The sequence below is a fragment of the Anarhichas minor genome, unplaced genomic scaffold (assembly GCF_050575085.1).
Source record: "Anarhichas minor isolate MPS153535 unplaced genomic scaffold, ASM5057508v1 ptg000043l, whole genome shotgun sequence".
NCBI classification, from domain to species: domain Eukaryota; kingdom Metazoa; phylum Chordata; class Actinopteri; order Perciformes; family Anarhichadidae; genus Anarhichas; species Anarhichas minor.
The window spans coordinates 6261326-6280641 of NW_027466489.1; the positions used below are offsets into that span (position 1 = coordinate 6261326).

Here is a 19316-nt window from a genome sequence, read left to right on the forward strand (position 1 = left end):
GTTTTCATAATATTGTCCTGTGGCGATGCCACAAAGGTGCGTTCACATACATTGCAGACTGTTTGCCTTGACTATTTACATGTTTTTTAATGATAGCCATGATGGTAAACAAATAAAGGCCCCCTTACCGGCGCTTTGTGCGTCATGTAAGCCCTCGTGTCAATATTTGAAACTTTGAAATCATCGTGCGTTTAAGATGTAAGCTGTTAATGCTATAGCTTGCTAGTATCCGCTTTTCTCAACAATAAACTTCAAGCCAAACAACACTTACGGCAAGTGTGGAGGAGTGTCCTCCGCAGCATGTGAAGCAGCATTAAGACCTTTGTGTTGGGAAAGAAATGCAGAAAACATAAAAAAACTTAACTGAAAAAATATATTATGGAAAATCCAAATATCCAAGAGCATATGCTGTGCATCGGATGACTCATAACCTCAGTAGTTTAAATAATCCAAGCTAGCTAGATATAGTGTCAGTTTACTCTTTTTTTTTTTTTACATATTCTTTTCTTATATAAGGTTGCTTTGATTTAGTTTTTTTACAATTGTTACCGAATTGTGTAAATTGTCCGATGGATAAAGTATGGAACAGCTGCACTGTGTCTCAACAACCTAAAACATTCAGTACCTTTGACATTACAGAGTGCAAGTTCTTCTTCTTATATTGGCCTGCTCAATTAATCGGTCAGCCTCCAATGTGTAGTGCAAGAAAAGCTCAAAGGTATAGGTCATTTTTTAATTGATGAAATCATGGTAACATATGTGGCACAGAGGTCACATCATGTGGGTCCCTGCTCATAAAGATAAAATAGTTAAAGTCAATATTGAACTTTCAAAAAGACAAAAGGAATAGGGTACAGTGCAGTTTGTAAGGAAATACACCAAGACATCTGAGCTTGAGTGTTTTTTCCCTCCACTGCATCTTTCCTTTGAATTGAAATATAAATGTTTTGTAAATTCAAGATGCCACAAATGGCTATACTTGCATGACATTGGGTAGCAGGTTAATTCCTTTGAGATCACAGATCTTCAACAGCCAAAATAACAAAAACACCTAATTCTTTCCCCCCACCCTCTCACCTATTGTGCTTCCTTGTTTGAGGTTGTATTTACTGCTGTCATTCTGCAGTGGGCAACACGCAGAGCGCTGAAAACTGATTTACTGGCAGAGATTTCGATTTTTTTTTTCCATTACGCAGCAGCACACGTGTGTTGCCAGGGTGGGTTGGCTGGAAACAGTTCTTATTGGCGTTTGTATTCTTGAAAGCACACCTGTCTTTATCCTGCACTCTGGCAAAACTTTTGTTCTTTGCCAACTGACACTGCAGCACACTGTAATTAGTTGTGTTGTGCATTATTAGAGTTAGTTGACAGGGGTCATGTTCACTTCACCCATGCTGCATTCTATGAAGTCTCTCAGCAGATGGGTCGCTGACCTGCTCTCTTACCCAGGCCGAAGTGTGCAGAGGCACAAATGGAGCAGATGGGAGCGAGACGGATGAGAGGAGGATGAGACAAGAGACTGTGTGCTTAATATTTAACCAGTGAAGCAGCATGCTGCTCCGCCCAGAAGGGGGGAGGATGAAATCATCACAGTGAAGTGACACTGATTATAGAGATGGTGGAATTCACATGTGGAAAGTAAAGTACTCTACTATACTACCCACATTATGAAGTGGCACCTCAAGTGCTGGAGAGACTTCACACTTTTAATCCACAATGTTTCCAATGAAAATACTGTACTTGGTTCAAAATTCCCCCCGAAGTTTCCCAAATACCAGAGCCTCATGCTGGTTTATACCGTGATACGGTAGGTATTCCTTTCATATTTCTGGATGTATAAGGTCATTGTTGACAATGTTGCAAATCATTGAGCAGGACTTCACTGTGGAAATAGAATTTTGATATGATTTTTGCATCAATGTGCTAAAGTCCTTTTATTTGGCAGTTATTGGAATCACTCGATCAACCAACAACAGACTTTCTGTCTGGCCATTTTCTACGTAAACACTTGCTTAATCGTTTTTAAAAGTAAAATAATTGTATTACAATAAGTGTCAATACTTTGATATAAAACCATGTACAGTATGCCGCGTTAAGGCACTTTATAACTATCATCCAGCTGTGAGAAAAACACGCCGAGTTAGCACTCTTTTTCGACCACTTTTCTTTACACCAGAGTACATTTTACTGCCAATACTTTTTACCTTAATTTAAGTACATTTTATGTATTGTATTGACTCAGGTCAAGGACTCTCAAGGACTGAAGTACTTTTTCTTTCAAATTTATGTTGTCTACTTTGGGTAAAATATCACTGTGAATGCACTAATAAAATAGCCACAGATGAGGTGGTGTATTCATGGTTCACTGTTTTTTGGGTTAGGGTTAAGAAACTGAGAAGCAGTTTAATATACTGTGCTGGTGCTAATGGTGCAGCAGCCTGCAGCGAGCAAATGTTTATGAATATTATTTGGATAATATAAGATCCATTGTGTATCTATGCATTTAATTTGAATGCAAATTAGCAGCACATTTTAAGTATGGTGAAAAGAGGTTGTGCAGCAGCGCCTCCAATTGAGTTACCTCAACTGTCAACAGGCAGATCTCCCTCCTGACCCCTTCATTAACACACACACACCTCACTATATTGGCTGCAGACCAGTGGGAACCTGGTTTCACAGACACAGATTACCACCATGCTTGTGGACGTCAGCACCCTATAAACATCCCCTGGAAATTCAAGTCTGCCTATTGCTTAATCCTTAACAGTCAAACCTCAATGTCACCCACGCCAGTAGAGAATGATGTTATATTCATGACAACATGGAATCTAGTGATATTATTAACTGTACTTTTTAAAGCCACACCTCTGTATTCTTGTCTTGTCAAAAGATTTGTAGACAGTTTTGAAGATATACGTGAATCCCTCGCTAGAATTTAAAAGTAGGACTAAGGCATCTTTTAAAAATGGAGCTTGTTAGATGATGAATTCCTCTTTCCATGGCTAGTTACTGAGTCAAAACATATGAGACGGTAGCTTTTCATCCCTTAAACCTGAAACTAGACAGCAGCGTGTATGATTAGGACACTATTAGTTGACATGAAGAATCCTCACGTCCCATATAATAAGATAGCAACCATGAAAACAATTCTCAAAAATGCCTTTAGTTAGAGAAAATGGTACCGTCACGTGGTAGTAGGTTTTTATTTCACTTCTTCGGTGATGGACTAACTGATTTTGTCAGAAAACTATAACAAATACAAAAACTAGATATAGTACATCCTTCTACAGACAAGTGGCCTCATTTGTACCAGTAAACCACAACTCTTCTTCTGATAACAGCTTCTTCATCAACATTCATTTTGAGAAAGCAAGTCTCAATTCTTTAAAAAAAAATAAAAAAAAACAGGGTGTCACCTCTCTCCTGTACTGCACACGTTTTCTTAAAGGAATAGTTTGACATTTTAGGAAAAACGCTCACTTTGTAGCCAAGAGCAAGAGGAGAAGATGAATACCTCTCTGTGGATTTGATTATCTTTGTACAGAGCCAGGCTAACCGTTTGCTAAGCTAACCGTTTGCTAAGCTAACCGTTTGCTAGCTACAGAGGTCTAATAAATGGACAGACGTGAGAGTGGCATCAATCATATCTAACTCTCGGCAACAAGGCGAATAATTGTACTTAACCGATTTTGTAAAACTATTCCTTTTCATTATGTTTTATTGCTGCCGAAGCCATTTTTAATCCCCTTTGTTAGACTTGTTCTCTAACCTTGCACTCAGTGAAAGTACCAGGAAAACAAAGGCAAACTAAATGTTCCACATCTGCAGCTAAGTCACAGACATGATGCGTCTCTTCTTGTCATTCAGAGGTTTAGTGAGCAGAAGGAAAAAAAAAAGAATGTCGATTCACCTTTGATTTATTCCATTTGTCACTTAAAATAGTACATTATCCATTTGTTGCTCTTTTTAATAGAGAACACTTTTGTCCTTGAGGTACAGCAGCAGCCCGAAAATCCATTTCACCTTTTAAATGCCTTTACAATTGTCAGAGGATTCCCAATGCAATGAGCAGCAGGTTTATCTGTTCAATTCTAAATCGTGTGTAAGCACAACCGGCCAAATTGTTTCCCCGATGATGAGCCAGAGCAATGATTATTCTGGACAAAGCTCACCTCAAATAACAGAAGTAGCTTGCATCATTTTTTAACATAAGCATAATAAAGACAAAAACATACATGGGTTTACAGCTAGACAGTTTAGACAGTTCTGTGAAGTCCAAGAAGAAATATTGAAACATGACTGAAAAGAATTCTGCAGTAAAAAACAAGACTTTGGCATTTCTTCCTGGGTAGTTTGATGTCAGGTTTTCCTTCTATCACACTTACACATCTATCCAGCGAGTCTATTAAGCTGTTATGTATAAACAATCGTTCTGTTTTTTTAAGTGCGTCCACTTTCTAGTGTAAAAATGATGATAGTGCATCTCTCCTCTGTCCAGAATAATAAAACCCAGCAACACGCTGTTCTGTCTTAGAAACTGTCACAAGGCCGTACAAGGGAAGTCTCGGCTAAATACGATGATGAGTTAGAGCTATCATCACATCTTGAAATGCATTGAAACAAATCAAAATATCAAGACACTCATTTCGTGCCTTAAGTCGTCTTAAGACATTTCAAGACGTGGCTGATAGTGACTCAATGAATTAAAACGTGTGAACTTGACAGACAAACCTGCTCTGCATCAGGATTTCAGAAACAAATGTCAAACACCAACGGGACTATTTGTGGAATTTAACTGGTAAAAAACCTCATTCAGGGAACCTGTGAGTCATCTGAGACAAATGTTCCTAAAGACGGCTCCTCTGGATTTAGGCCTCGGCAGATGTTGGAAGAACTCGCACAAACAGGGTTTTGGTGTCTAGAGATTTTACCGATGAATCAGCTGGCAGCTCTGAAAAACAAAAACAAACAGTTACAAAGTATGTTTATTTCTATCTAGTCAGCTAAAATTAAGTTGTGGAAAAACATTTAAGCGATCACAACAGATCAGAGTTTTCAAAAAAAACTGCAAAGATCTCAACCTGCTCACATTGGGAGGTTAGGTTAGTTTATTTAAATGAGATAATTGAAAAAAAACTCTGGAAAGCCACTAAGGAATGTGCTGTAAAGTTTCCATCCATAATACCGAACTTTATCACATCGTGCCATTATATCATAGCCACTTCACTTCCTCTCAGTGACCCGTTACATGATGAAGGTAAAAACTATGTTCCTCCCGCTGTATTATTGGCCCTAAATCAGTTTAAAAGTCTTCAAAGTGGACGCTATAGTCAAAATGGTATCCGCCATCTTTTCATCTTACCCTGGGTGAGGTCCTCGTCCAGGTAGAGTTTAAGCAGTCTGCTGCGGAGCCCGAACACCTTGGCAGCCTCAGACAGCAGGCCTGAGTAGTGGAGCGCATTCTGACCCACTGGATTCACCAGCAGGAGGGTGCCCACCTCTCCGGTCTGGCATTCTGGGGGAGATAGGAAGAGTGTTGAAGAGAAGTAAACCAGACGGACTTCCTTTCCTTTACAAATCAAGACCAGATTGGCTTGAAGTCCTGTAAAGGTAACAAGCCTGAGCAAAGCCACGGGACAAACAAGAGAGAGAGAGAGAGAGAGAGAGAGAGAGAGAGAGAGAGAGAGAGAGGAGGAATGATAGATCAACAAGAGACAGACTGATCAATAGGTAGATGGAGGGTCAGAGGGGCGAGGGGGAAAGTGTTCGAGTGTGAATTACTTTAAGCATAAGATGGATTATGGTACACTTTCTTTAGTAAAGTGAACACAGTACAACACACAATGAGTGTGTGTAAAATAAACAAAAGAACAAAGCACAGTTTCTATTTACTGTGCAGATTATGAGTTTATACACAAAACGTATAATTAACATATCAAATATGATGTATTAGTATAGTTTAAAATACCCGACAGTATAGAAAGTAGTTAAAGGAATGGTTGGACATTTTGGGAAAAACATGTATTTGCTTTCATGTTTGTCTGGTAAATATGAAGCTACAGCCAGAGGGTTTTTTGGGTTTTAAACAACCCAAAAAAAACAAAGCGTTACAACACTTGCGGGTTAATGGGGGATTATGTGTTGGACACTTTCTTTTCAGAAATAGCCAGGCTAAAATTGTCAGCAGGCTAAATTCATTGTTGGTTTTGTTCTGCCCAGGGGATCGGTTGATTATAATTAAAAAGATGAATGGCAGCCTTTTAAACAGTGAGAAGGACTGACTTCAGTTGTGCATGGCTATATGTACAGTATGTGTGTGGTTGTGTGTGTGTTTTTCTCACCAGCTGGCTGTGCGTTGCAGAGCAGCAGGTTAACGTAAGGACACAGGAGGGTGTCGGTGCTGGGGGCTTGACCAGGGGGGGAAGAGCCTGAAGTCACTGACAATGTTTTACCGCTCAAAGCCTGAAGGTCCATTTTACTGGTCAACTCTGCAATGAACACACAAATGCACACCATCAGTTGGAAGAAGCTAGAAACGTTTATATTTGATTTTCTTTTCCTTCTCATAATGCCAAACAAACTAAACTGAAAAAAAGCAGCATTAGATAGCTAACTATGGTTAGCTCGCAGGCTAAATGCTTTACCTACTGATACAAGAGTTTATACAGTGATGCTTCACCAGCATCCAGTACAGTGTCTGGTGGGTTAATAGCACCTGCACTAGCTGGTGTAGTTTGATGACAAAAGTTAGCTACAGCTATGTAGCCCGCTGACAAGGCAGGTGCTCAGTGTGTGTTCTCAGTGAAGCTAGCTAGCCACACATTTTAGTTAAACGCACACACGCACATGTATGTGCACTTCCATAATAATATCATATAGGTATTAGGAAAATTATAAATATTGTGTGGGAGTAATAGGAGATGGCAGATGTTTCAACCGTAACAGCGATTCGCTGCATTTATATCTTTCTAAGGGTCCAAAACCAGTTCTCACCAGTCCCGCCGTTGAAGAACCTGAGTTGGGCGTTATTGGTTCCAAAGATGCTGCCGCACACTTTCTTCAGCTTGTCCAAGTCTAGTCTGTTATCGCCTTTCGGGTTCTCCAACAGCACCACCCCCTCTGAACAAGGAACGAGTCAGCCAGGATTACAGGATTATTGACATAGCTAAACAGTTTACAGAGTGAAATGCTAAATAACCGAGGCTGGAGCAACTTCTATCGACAGTTCAACTGTTGCACATTTTCTTGTTAAATCTTTTCTGGCTGGAAGAACAGACTTGCTTTTTGGCCTTCCAATGTGCTACCTTGTTCTGTGTTGTTGACCTTCACCCTGACGTTCACATAGGTGCAAGCTGGTCCATTTAAAAGAGCCCGAGGGGCTGAAGATCCCTTTACTATGGTTAACTCCAGGTCTGAGCCCTTCAGCTGCAGGAAAGGAAAGAAGAGCATGACAAAGACATACTATGACTTATAACACAACTACATTCAGACAATGGTGATATGGGAATCACTAAGCAGAACATTTTTTGAACAATATTCCTGCTTGCCCTGAGGTGTCATTTCATACCTGAGTCTTTTCCTCTATGATGACGCTGGCAGTCTTGGGGATGGGGAAGGGCAGCAGTGGAGCCTTGGTGGTAGCCAGGATGAAGTCAGTGTGAGCCTGGATCACAGAGCCCAAGTACTGCCCCTCTGGCTGGCAGCGGTAGTACAGAGTTATCTCATCTGATGGCACCAAATGGCCCTGTGAGACACGGTGGTTGAGTGACAGGTAGTGGGGTTTTACTATGTAAACGAATACCAAGTACAGTATCATTCAGAATATAAGTACGGATGTTTGTTTGAGCAAAAGAGCTGAAAGACAACAGGAACCATTAGTGAGTGAATATGTTTAAAGTACTGCTTGAATAACTCTTCAAACAACGATGCAGAATAATAGAAAAATCTGTTATCTGATTTAAAAAAATGATTGCAGAGGACGCAAAGAATCCCAATTTTATGACAAGTAATTCTCTTCAAAGCTTTTTTCTCTTCTATAAGAAAACTAAATCTGTAAGAAACAATGACCTAAAGAAGGAAGTAATGGGGGGGTAACACAATGAAAAGGCAGCCAAAAGAAGAGAAGGAGGGGGTTAAAAAAAAGCAAAAAACAGACAGTGTAGGACCAAATAAAGGGAGGGGGAACAAGGGGAGCTTTTTCATTGGATGAAAGCCTGTCTATTTTGGCATTGTGTGCTGACAGCTTCCTCTAACCTTGACACATTCAAACACATTGATCTCATTCTAATCTTCAGTGTGCAGCCCCTGCACATGTGTGCACAGCCCTAAACACATACATTGACTGTATAGTACACACAAACACACACACACGCATGTTGCAGTATGTGGCTCAAGGGCAGAGGAATAACGTTAGCTAGATACAGAGAAGCAGTCAATCAATGGAGGAAGGTTTATAGGCTTTTCCTGCCAAGTCAAGGTACTGACCCTACCCTGAAGGCGTTAGTACAGTGTGTGAGAGTGTTTGTGTGTGTTAAGTCACAGAACTACAGCTATCTCCAGTTCTCCAGTCAAGTCCAATAACGAAAAGGAAACGCTGACCTCCGTTTCTCAACCCTGCATATGTTAACACACAAATACCCACACAAAAACACTGATTAAGACACGCATGCACACCCACAAACTACAACCAAACATGTCAAAGAATTGCTCAAAATTAATTCCCATCGCAGGGGTGGAAAATTCTTAACAGATCTCAGTTTGAAATAACTGGAGGAATTTAGCCTGGCCGGGAGCCAGAGCACACCACTGCTATAGGGGGACGGAAAAAACAGTTTGTTGCTTGTGAAAACAAGAGGCTGTTGGCTAATCCGTCTTTACTCCCCAGACCACTTCAAAGCTCCAACATTAGAATCCGAAAGGGGCCAGACTGTAATTAAGCTTCCATTAAGCCTGCCTTATGATGGAGAAACTTCTAACTGTGACGCTGCAGTGGAAAGATTTGAAAACTGCCCTGACAGAATTAGCATGGGACATAAAGAGGAAAGGGGTAGCACGGGGTGATCAGGAGGGAAATGTAACAAAATGATACAGCACATTTATTTATGCTTGGTCTACATTGTGAGGCTGCAACCACCGATAACTTTCATTACAATCAATTCATAGTTTATAAAATGTCAGAAAAGAGTGACAAACGTCCACCACAGCGGCTTGCTTAGATGTCTTGCGACGTATTATTATTATTATTATGTATTTTGTCTTCCAGTAAAACCGCCTCAGTGGCATGTTTTGCTCACCCTGGCACAGCCCTGATTACATGTGTTGGCAAACTGTTTCTAATATGTTGTATTCTATTCATTAGACACTGGATTGTAAAATTCACTAGTAGTGTGTTATGTGTCACTCTGGTTTCCAGAGCTAGTAGTGCTCCTGAAATAAATGTCCCACCTTCTTGCGTAGTTTCTGAATGCGGTTGATGACCTCTCGGGCAACGCCTTCATCCATCATGGACTGGTCCGGGGTGACATCCAACAGCACAAGAACCTGGAGGACAGCAGACCCAGAGGACAACAGGAGGGCTTTTAAACTACATATTTACAGAACTGATGTTACCAAAAGACACCTGTATCAGTATCGGCTCAATTCAACAACAATAAGTGTGGGCAAACCAGACTCATTCAATATGTATTTGAGCACAAATATAAGGCTTTCTTTCGGATATTAAGTTTCAATATTTGGGCAAAGAGAAATACAGAATTCTGAGGTATATTGTAAGAAAACAAATGTTTAATTTATACATTTATATTATTATTTTTTTTATTAATCAACTAAGTATCTACTTTAGCCAGTTGTAGGTTGGCACCCTAAACAACGCTTGTTGACTCCCTTGCCGAGGTGATGTAGTTAAGGCATGAATTAAATGTTTTCATGTTACTATAACAACAAACAGTGAGCTCCTACAAAATGAATGCTGACAGGTTGTACTCTCATCATGTACACCCCACAATTACTGCAATGTCCATCTGACAGAGTAGTAGAAGAGTGTGACATCATTTCACTTGACATGAAGATCTTGGACTTCCACTCAGTGACCAGACTCCTTCAGCCACGCGCTAACAACTATACAGCTGACAAGGCAGCGAGCAACCTTCATGTAATAAATCTGCCTTACACTGTTGTTCAAACATTTATAATGTAAAAGTAATAAAAAACAACAACAACCACCCACGCAGCAATAATGACAATATTGAGTGTCTGTTGTGCTGCTGCTGCGAGCCCCGAACACTTCACCATGGGAAGAAAAAAAAAGGATTACAGAGTGACTGAGAAAAGTCCACAAAAGCAAAGAATATGAGAGAGAAAGAACAGAGAAACAGACAGATGGGAGCTGGAGAGTCAGTGCGAGCGAGCGAGAGTAACAGAGAGAACTAAAAAGCCAGCTCAGTAAACTGGTATGAAGGTGCAGCCGTGTGGTGTGTGCACGGTTGGAGGAGCACTGATTAGAGAGGGCCTGTGGGAAACGCATACATGCCGCTTTCCACTTAGCCGTGAAATGATTTCATACATCACACTCACAGTGAGGACGAATAAATGCATTTACAGTATATGGCGGCTTGGTGCAGGAGCAGCCGTGGAAAGGCATATAGATATATATATCTATATTAAAATATCAGGTTACATTAGACTTTGCAGCTCAATCTAATAGTAAGGTGGCAGTAAGGAGAGAGGGGGGTGTACTGTACGTGTGTGTGTGTGTATTTCTATACCTTTTCGTTAACAAGAGACTGAAATTTAACAATTATTTATAACCCTTTAAAACAAGGACATGAATGATATGTCAACTTTCACAAGTTAAAAAGAATATGTGATACAATCAATTATGACGGGAGCCGCAAGTGTAGGAAATAAAGTAGGAAAATATTGAAACCAACTAAAAGTAGTAAAATAAAAATCTATATCTATATTCATTCAAATAAAAAGGATGCAACTGCTACAAGGTTTTAAGGAACAGCCTCACATTTTGGGTAATAATTATTCTCTTTCTAGCCGAGAAAAGAAGGAACTATGGTTGAAAGAAAATAGTTCCTACATGAAACTGCTCAGAAGGTCTGTGGATTATCTTGATCATGAGTTATGGAAAAAGACATTGCTGGTGAGTATTTCAAATGAAAATGGCGCATAGAGTCGCATTATAATTATATAGTGGACAGAAGGCAGACATCTCTACGGCGGATATCTTCAAAACTAGGCAACTCGCATCAAAACAATCCACATTGATAAATAGCACTCAAGTAAGAGGAAAAATATGTGCTTTTGGGTTTAACTGTCCCTTTAAACAGGGAAGCTATGTTTGTCCACAGAAAATCAAGAAAAAAATCTTATTTTTATGCTTTTTTTCCTGAATGATGTTAAATGTGCATGCAAAAACTAATCTAATGCAAAAATGATTGGGTTTAAATGTAAAGTATACCTGTGAATCAGAGTGTGCTTCATACTGCGCTGCTGAGCCAGAGCTCTGGTCGAAGGTGTACATGAGTCTCAGGTCCTCCTCATGAAGCTCATGGCCGTCCACCTCGATGGATCCTTAACATGAACCACAACAACATGGAAACGTTCAGAACTACAGTTATGGTACTGAACCTAAAAATATGGGGGGAAAAAAACAACATCGACTTCCATCGAGTCAGAGAACAGCGAATGAATTGTAAGTATACGTAGATTTGCTGTTCGTGCAGAATTCAACACCAGTGGAACCCTACTGTGTCTCAGCATCATCAGACCACATATCTGAACCACCATAAAGCATACAGCCCACACAAAACTCACCAGGGGCTGTGAGAAAATGGGTCAAACCATAATATATTAATATACATTCATCAAAACAATTTGCTACCACAAATATTAAGATGTTCCTCTTGGGTCGGGATATTCTCGGACAAAACAATGTGGTTGAGTCTACACAGACGACGATGAACAATGTTCTGGTGCGTTGTCAGTTGGATGTCGAGTGACACGAAATAAAGAACAATTTTGAACTGTTTGGAAGTAACAGTTTTGTTGGATCACTCACATCACTACGTAATAGTTAAACTAGATAATAATAATAACATAAAAACTCAACTAGACGTACAGATTTTCAGATGCTTTCTATAAATCTAAAATACCACCAGTCTAATTACAGAAAATGTATAATTTAAGAGAGGATGAAAATCCATTTATGCATTAGAAAATTATCTATATATTGATGCCCATTATGATTAAATCGATGCTGACAACAGACTTTAATGCAGATTGGATGATAAACAATTAGTTGCCGGGCTATTCTCCTAATTCAATTTCAATACAGTGCCAACTGATAGTGTGAAATGATTATTTAGTTCGGTGTTTGTCTCGTGGAACGGATTCTAGAAATGGTTTCAATTACACCTAATCATACTGAGTAAAGTGCTCTCTTAACCCGCATGCATGCCGGGGCTTTGTTTTGAATTGGCATGGGTCTAAACCAGTATTTGCTTGCTTTTTCAGATTCCTCACATTGCAGTCTTTCCTGGCCAAATCCACACGAGATCTGAGCTTTTAAACAATACAGCAAACCCATTCTAGTCAGGTTTATATCTCCATTTTGCCAGTGGCAGCAATTACCCCCGTCTGTGTCCCGACTAAAAACCATGACAGGGTTCTCCTCTCCTCTTCTCCAAACCCAGAGGCTGGGTGAAACAGTCACTCCCTTTCTCTCTAATCATAGATTTCCATGGTTTGATTTCCTGTGTCCCTCCCTGCTTCTCCGCTCTTTTCCACCTTCTCTCTTAACCTCTTTGGGATGGGATCAAAAGCTGCAGGTAAGGAATATTGAGTCATACAACCAACGGTCATGAACGCACATCAGTTTCTCGCCAAATCGCTCCCCTTCTAGTCTAAAAAGGTTTTCTGAGAAACGGATTCTCAGCTAGAAATTGCTCAAGAGGTTAAAAGTGGACACTGAGTCTGAGTAGTTAGCTTTTTCATGTATAGATTATTTCAGAGTCAGTGGTGTACCTTCCACCAAAGGCCTGCTACCTGAAGCTTGATACTGTGTTGAACTATTCCTTTTAACAGCGATAGGTGAAACATTATACATTAGCACCGTAAAAGCAGGTTTTGTAATCTAAAACGTCCCATCTTGGCTTTAATATCAAGTCAGTGAAATGTTACTTGGTTCCGCTGCACACAGTCATCTGTGTGTTTCCACCATCCTCTACCACCATCCATCTCTTTCCTTCCATCGCCCATCCTCCTTCTCTCCTTACAATTGGCTTCACTTCAAACATCCGAGTGATTGGAAATGTTAAGTTCCCACAGCCCAGCTGACCTCCACTGCTTCCTTCCCCAGAGATTCTGGGGGCTCTCCTCGTCTCTCTATAATTGTAGAGACAAGATACCTTGCAGAGCTTTGATCCGTACTCCGGCTCTGATTATAGTTTCAGAAGGGTAAGGGTTTGGCATTCGGAGGATAAACTGCCCGTCTGTCTGTACTCGGCTTCATTGCAAGGACTCACAGTTGAGCTTTTAGTGAAATATATATGATTTCAACACAATTTGCAGCAACTGTGCAGTTGTAAATGTGTGTAAAATCCTAAAACCAACCTGCTGTTCTTCACTCATTAATGATTGTGTAAACTAAATCACAGACTACTGATTTAGTTTTTGGCATAAAGACCACAAGTACATGGTAAAAAACTAAATTCACACAGGCGTACATGTGTAAATGCAAACAAGAGAACTTCATAAGTTTAAAGATTTTCCTTCGAGTCTGATTTTTAAGTTCACAGATTTTGCGTCTTTTTTTGAGAACACACGCAATACCTGTTTTCTGGAAGGCCTCGAGCTGTTCGCTGGTGAGCTCCTTGATAGAAGCCGTGATGGCTTTGAAGGCCCCCTTCAGTCTCTTGCCCAGCACCATGTGGTCCGGCTCGGCTCTCAGACGGATCCCGTACTTGTTCTTGTCTGTTGACAGTGTCAACTGTCGCACATTAAGCTCCTGGAAGATGAAAAGAAAAAAGACACAACCTATGTCTTAGAAAAGGTCATGTCGCTGCCTTGACGCTTCCCAAGTATATGGATGAGTACCAGTTACTAGGGTTGTTACTGTTGATTAAAAAACAAACATGAAAATGAATAAAAAAATTGAAACAAATAAAATAAAATACAATTTTAATGTGCACTGCAAAAATAACAAAAAAACCTAATTTCATTACATGTCGTTAAATCATTAAAGGCCAAAAACATTCGCTAAATAAAATGAACAAAGCCCTCCTGGCAACAACGCAAATGTTAAGTGACCCGGTTGCATTTGTTCAGTTTAACCTTTGAACCTTTTAAACTCACGCACCCAACATCTGTCCAATCAATCCAAAATCAATGTAAGACTTGAAATAAATTAGTTAGTTACAAAAATACTGTCTGCATTCATTAAACTGCCAATGCACATTAAAAGTGAACTAAAGCTAAACTTAATAGAAAACTTAACAAAAACACAACTGGAGAAAACAATTAAATACTTTAAATACCCCGGGCATGTACTGTAAAGAGCAAATCAATACTTGATTACTATCGAGTCATGCACTTACAGAGTAAGTCAGCCATGAAATCAACTGGTAAGTGAGTCCTCCTATACAGGCAGTACTTTCAGTACAGTACATTTTATTCCTAAATCTAAATGGAGATAGAAATCTGTGATCCGGTTATATCTGGTGTAGCAATAGAGATACTAAGTTTAGACATTCTGACACCCACCCTGGCCTGCCATGCACAGCTTCTTTCAGTCAATCACGCTGAAAAGCGGGACTTAGTTCGAGCATATCTGAGCACAGATAAGCTGCTGTAGTGCTGTAGTGGGCTGAGTGTGGGGTGGAAAATATCAGCTGGAACTCCTGTTTTGAGCTGAGCTTGGTTTGTGAAAATAGGAATGAATCAACGCTAAAGGACACAAAAAGCACCTCTCTTATCTTCAAGTGATTTATGGCTTTGTTTGTGTGTGATGTTGGTGCATTGCAATATATTCAGGCCGCCGTCAAATAAAACAGCAAAGTCATTGGATATTTCCACTGAACGTCTTCAGCTCGGCAACGCAAAGCTGATCAAAGCTACAGCCATCAACAGCCAATCCAATTGTGTGCCTACTTTCTTCCATAAGACTTCCGACTGTATCAAATAAGAGAAGTCATTTCCACCACATCGCCCACTGGTTTCTGAAGAGCCGTTTTGAAGCTCAAAGTGAGTGGCTCTGGCCGTCGCCATCTTGACGACACAGCTTAACTCGAAAAGTGGGCTTGAGCTGAGGCGGACAGCTAGCAGACAGCTAGCAGCTAGCTGTCTGCCCAGCTAGCAGCTAGCCACTGTCTGCCACTGAAATATGCCAGTGCTAGTATTAATGCCAATGGTATCCGCTACTCTATACATTGGAAAGGCCATTCTGAAGGGTCTCGAGTTAAGCTAGATGCTTTGTTACATCCTGTAGGAGTCAAATTAAAAACTGTAATTGCTCCAGACATGTGCTGTAAACAGAAAATGTAATTCACTCAGAGAGCAAGTCAGCCATGAAATCAACCAGTCAGCGAGCCAGTCGATAACAACAATAGGTGCCCAATCGCTGCACATTTAGGTAGTGATAAAATAAATTTAAATGAATCACAGAGAAGGACCAGTTAAATAGTAATAATTATAGAACAATAATGAAGGAATCTAAGTAAAAGCCGCAGTGAAAAGGTGAATCCCAACTTTCAGAAGCTCAGCTCAACTGAAACGACATCAATAGTAAGAGAGTCTGAAGGTTCTTCTCTGGGCTGCAGGACCTTAAAGTGCTCTCAGTTAGGATCAAATAAACCTTGTTTACTGGAGGGAAGCTAGACGCCGGCAAGGTTAAATGTTTTCCTCACCAGAAATCAAATAGAGTGAGAGATAAGAAGTGGCTCCAACTAAGATTAAGCTTGAAGGTTCCAACAAAAGGTTGCACCAGCAGCCCTTCTACAGGTAATCCCCATCTCATATGTGGAAACAAGAGCCACAATCAATTCTCCATCTAAGATGCATCAGTAAGAATGGAAAGACTTCAACATTTCCAGGTAAAGCATTGAACAGCTTGAAACATTCTTACTGAAGAGTAGTTATCTGAGTCGGCTGTGGAACAACATTGACTTATTGAGCTTTGTTGGTGCAAAAGCAAACCCAAAGACAAAGAGATAATGTCAGTTTAATGGCTTCCTGCACTAAATGACAATTAGTCTGTCTGAGTCTTTTGGGCAGCACCTGAATGGACCAGACACACTTGTAATCAATCTGCAATTTACAGTACATAACAATACACTGATGATGTTATGTGAATGCTATAAAAAAATCAAAAAAAGACACTGACATTGGAAACGCATTGTTTTTTATATAGTTAAACATACAGGATGTCTTGACCTTACCTGGAAAGTCAAACTTGCAGGCTCTTTATGTAAAACAAGAGCTAGGAGAGCTGCGTGAACTATAACGATGCTTATTACTGTGACTATGAAGCACACAAACACATTAACAGTAATTCAATGTTTCCATGTGATGGAGGAAAAAAAAGTCTATAGTTGATGAAGGGTTTTGCATGTGTGGCAATTGGAGTAGATCAAATGTAAAACCATTTTCCAAGGCATCTGCTCCACCCCCTTTTTTTTAGATGAACCAACCGCAGACATTTAAATTACAGCTGAAGATACAGACTGCGTGGGAGCATTTGCTCCCTCCCCCCTCTATCAAATGAACACGCTGGCAGGTTCTGGGAGAGCTAACTCTGTCACTTAAACATCTAATGGTACTGATCAAAGCAAAAGTAAAACGTATAGGAAAGATGAGCAGAAGATGCACCTCTTTCCTTAAAGCAGAGAACTGGTAAAGTAATAAGACGACTTCATTACGGCACAAATCAACACACAATCACAGCGTGTTCTACTTACTTCCAGGATGTATTTCTGCAGGGACTGAATGTCTTTCAGAGCTTCTGCGTCCTGGTGAATAACTACCACCTCCTTTAATGGGTACTGAAATACACACCAACATTACAGTGGGTCATATGTTCCAGCACAAAAAAAACACAGAAATGGGGTTGTCATATTTAACACAACATAACTTAGTGCATTAATATGATGAAGCCATATCTATGGGAGAGCTATAGCAAGTTAGGGATCCTGTAAAGAACTGTAAACAAGTAATATAATTGATATTTTACAGTTAACAAAACATAAACATGTCTTTGGCATTTCTGTGCTGCAATTTCTTGTTACTCGGCCGACATCGCTACCGATATCAGCAGATATATCGTACGTTTCCCAGAGTCTTAATTCACTGTGCCTCTTATACTGGAGTGTATGAACAGAATAGTAAAGTCGATGATTCACCTTAACGGGCAGAGTCTTCCTGTCTCGGATCACTCGGCCCAGCTCAATCACAGACTGCATCTGACAGACGGCGCTCTCGATGCGCTGGTCAATCACACTCTCCCTGAAATACAGAAACACAAATAAAGAAAATCTAAGCATCACCACCTCATACGAAGCGTTGCAATGCCATGGTACGAGCGTCTGAATAACCTCTGAACTCTGCAGTTTGGGTTGTACGGGAGAGGAAGTTAACCTGGTGAGACTTTTGCAATTGCAACGGGTGCCACCTGACCGAGCGGCCTCCTTATAATAAGTGGATGTGGGAAGATGAGAAGAACATCTTTTAAAACTACACACCTTCTGATGTACCATTTCAAGTCACAGTGAGGGGACGTAGGTGCGTTTCTGCCAAAAAACCTACAGGCAACGGTCGTCATATTCTGGTTAATCAGTGGTTTAGAAATTTGAAATTACTATTATATTGAGGAAAATGAATAACAGAGCACGACAAGGTTAGTACCATATATCTTAACAAAGAGAGTTCAGAACCACCAGCGCCAGAGTTTGACTCGGGAACATCCACTAATAAGGTACACTGTGACTTCCACCGCTGTATTCAAATTAGAGCTGCACAGCCAGATCATCACGCATAATAGCGATATTAGCCCTAACTGTCTGGAGGAGCACACACTCGTGTGTGTGTGTGTGTGTGTGTGTGTGTGTGTGTGTGCACAATGCTTGTTCATTTATTCCAACAGTCTGCTTCTCCATGTGTGCACACACACACACAACAGTGGCGTAAAATGAGAGAGGAGAGCACTCCAAGGACAGCCAATCATTTAATGAGCTGATTGAGGAGCAGCTCTTCCCACCGCCTGATTGGTGGCTGACCTTTGGGAGGGGGGGTGAAGTGGTCCCATTCGACAGCAGGACGGACAAGCGGCTAACAAAGCCGCGGCACTGAGTGCTGCCAAAGTGACAGGAGAGATTATATGAACCATTACACAAACTATTTTCCTTACGCTAAATCAAGTGGATATTTAATCATGTCAGAACTTTTTCGTTGTTGAAGATGATGCAATTAAGTTTGGGCAATTAGTCATTCCTCCCGGGCTTTACAAAACTGATCAGCCACCGAGGCAAGAGTGAAGGGAATGAAATGGTCATATTTTGTGAGCAATATCCATCCGCGAGGCTGACAGTCAAAGACAAGCCTTTTGTATTTCTGCTTCTCTAAATCTCTCCTTGCTTTCTAAATAAGGCAGTTTGACTCTGAAAATACAAAGAGGGTTGGGCTGCTTATCGAGACGATAGCAGTGAACCTGAGAGAAGCTGTGCACAAGGATTTCAATGTCTTTCTCTGTATCGGATGACCATGTTGTTGCTTATAACTAACTTTGTAGGGCAGTGGAAAATGCATCTGTGATTAACTAATCACCCAGAAACAAAGCCTTGCATTTGACACATGAACCGAAAATCTACTCAGAAATGACTCAAAAGCAAATCTTTATCTACAGCACTAATAATTCCCATGTATATTTATTTGATCAGCGTATCAACTAACAACACAGAGGAAGAGGAAGCAGCGAACAGCAGGAATAAAGAGAATAAATGGTTAAGACCCAAAGAGAACAGCTGCTGTGAAGCCTGAAACTTCCTTTAGAAACTACTGTGGACTTTTGAGCTTCAAAGGCGTCCACTTCGAGGAGTTCAGAGTGTGATGCGATCGGGGTAAAGCAAGGCCACGCACTCTAGCTGAGACTGATTAAGCTCTGCACTAACAGTAGATATCCTCTGAGGAAAGGACGTTCTCCTTTTTGAAACATTTGATCTGCATTGTGTGGATGAAAGGTACGATATAAAGTCTATTTTCATTCCTGTCATTAATAGGACTGTGACGTGCTGCTCTAAATATTTACTGCAAAGCGAATA

The 19316-nt window shown here is 40.5% G+C and overlaps 1 protein-coding gene across 1 annotated transcript in view; it reads right to left on the reverse strand.

The window, feature by feature from the left end:
* Positions 1 to 3899: 3899 nt before the first annotated feature.
* Positions 3900 to 19316, reverse strand: part of iars1 (isoleucyl-tRNA synthetase 1) — a 46005-nt gene continuing 30588 nt past the window's right edge. Inside the window, exons 24-34 of the mRNA XM_076110563.1 lie at positions 17403 to 17505; positions 16962 to 17045; positions 13840 to 14014; positions 11468 to 11580; positions 9445 to 9540; positions 7568 to 7744; positions 7305 to 7425; positions 6994 to 7119; positions 6342 to 6488; positions 5363 to 5515; positions 3900 to 4951 (exon numbers count right to left, since the gene is read on the reverse strand). Coding sequence (XP_075966678.1) covers positions 4869 to 4951; positions 5363 to 5515; positions 6342 to 6488; positions 6994 to 7119; positions 7305 to 7425; positions 7568 to 7744; positions 9445 to 9540; positions 11468 to 11580; positions 13840 to 14014; positions 16962 to 17045; positions 17403 to 17505 — 1378 coding nt within the window. The 3' untranslated portion in view covers positions 3900 to 4868. The remainder of the gene's footprint in view (positions 4952 to 5362; positions 5516 to 6341; positions 6489 to 6993; positions 7120 to 7304; positions 7426 to 7567; positions 7745 to 9444; positions 9541 to 11467; positions 11581 to 13839; positions 14015 to 16961; positions 17046 to 17402; positions 17506 to 19316) is intronic.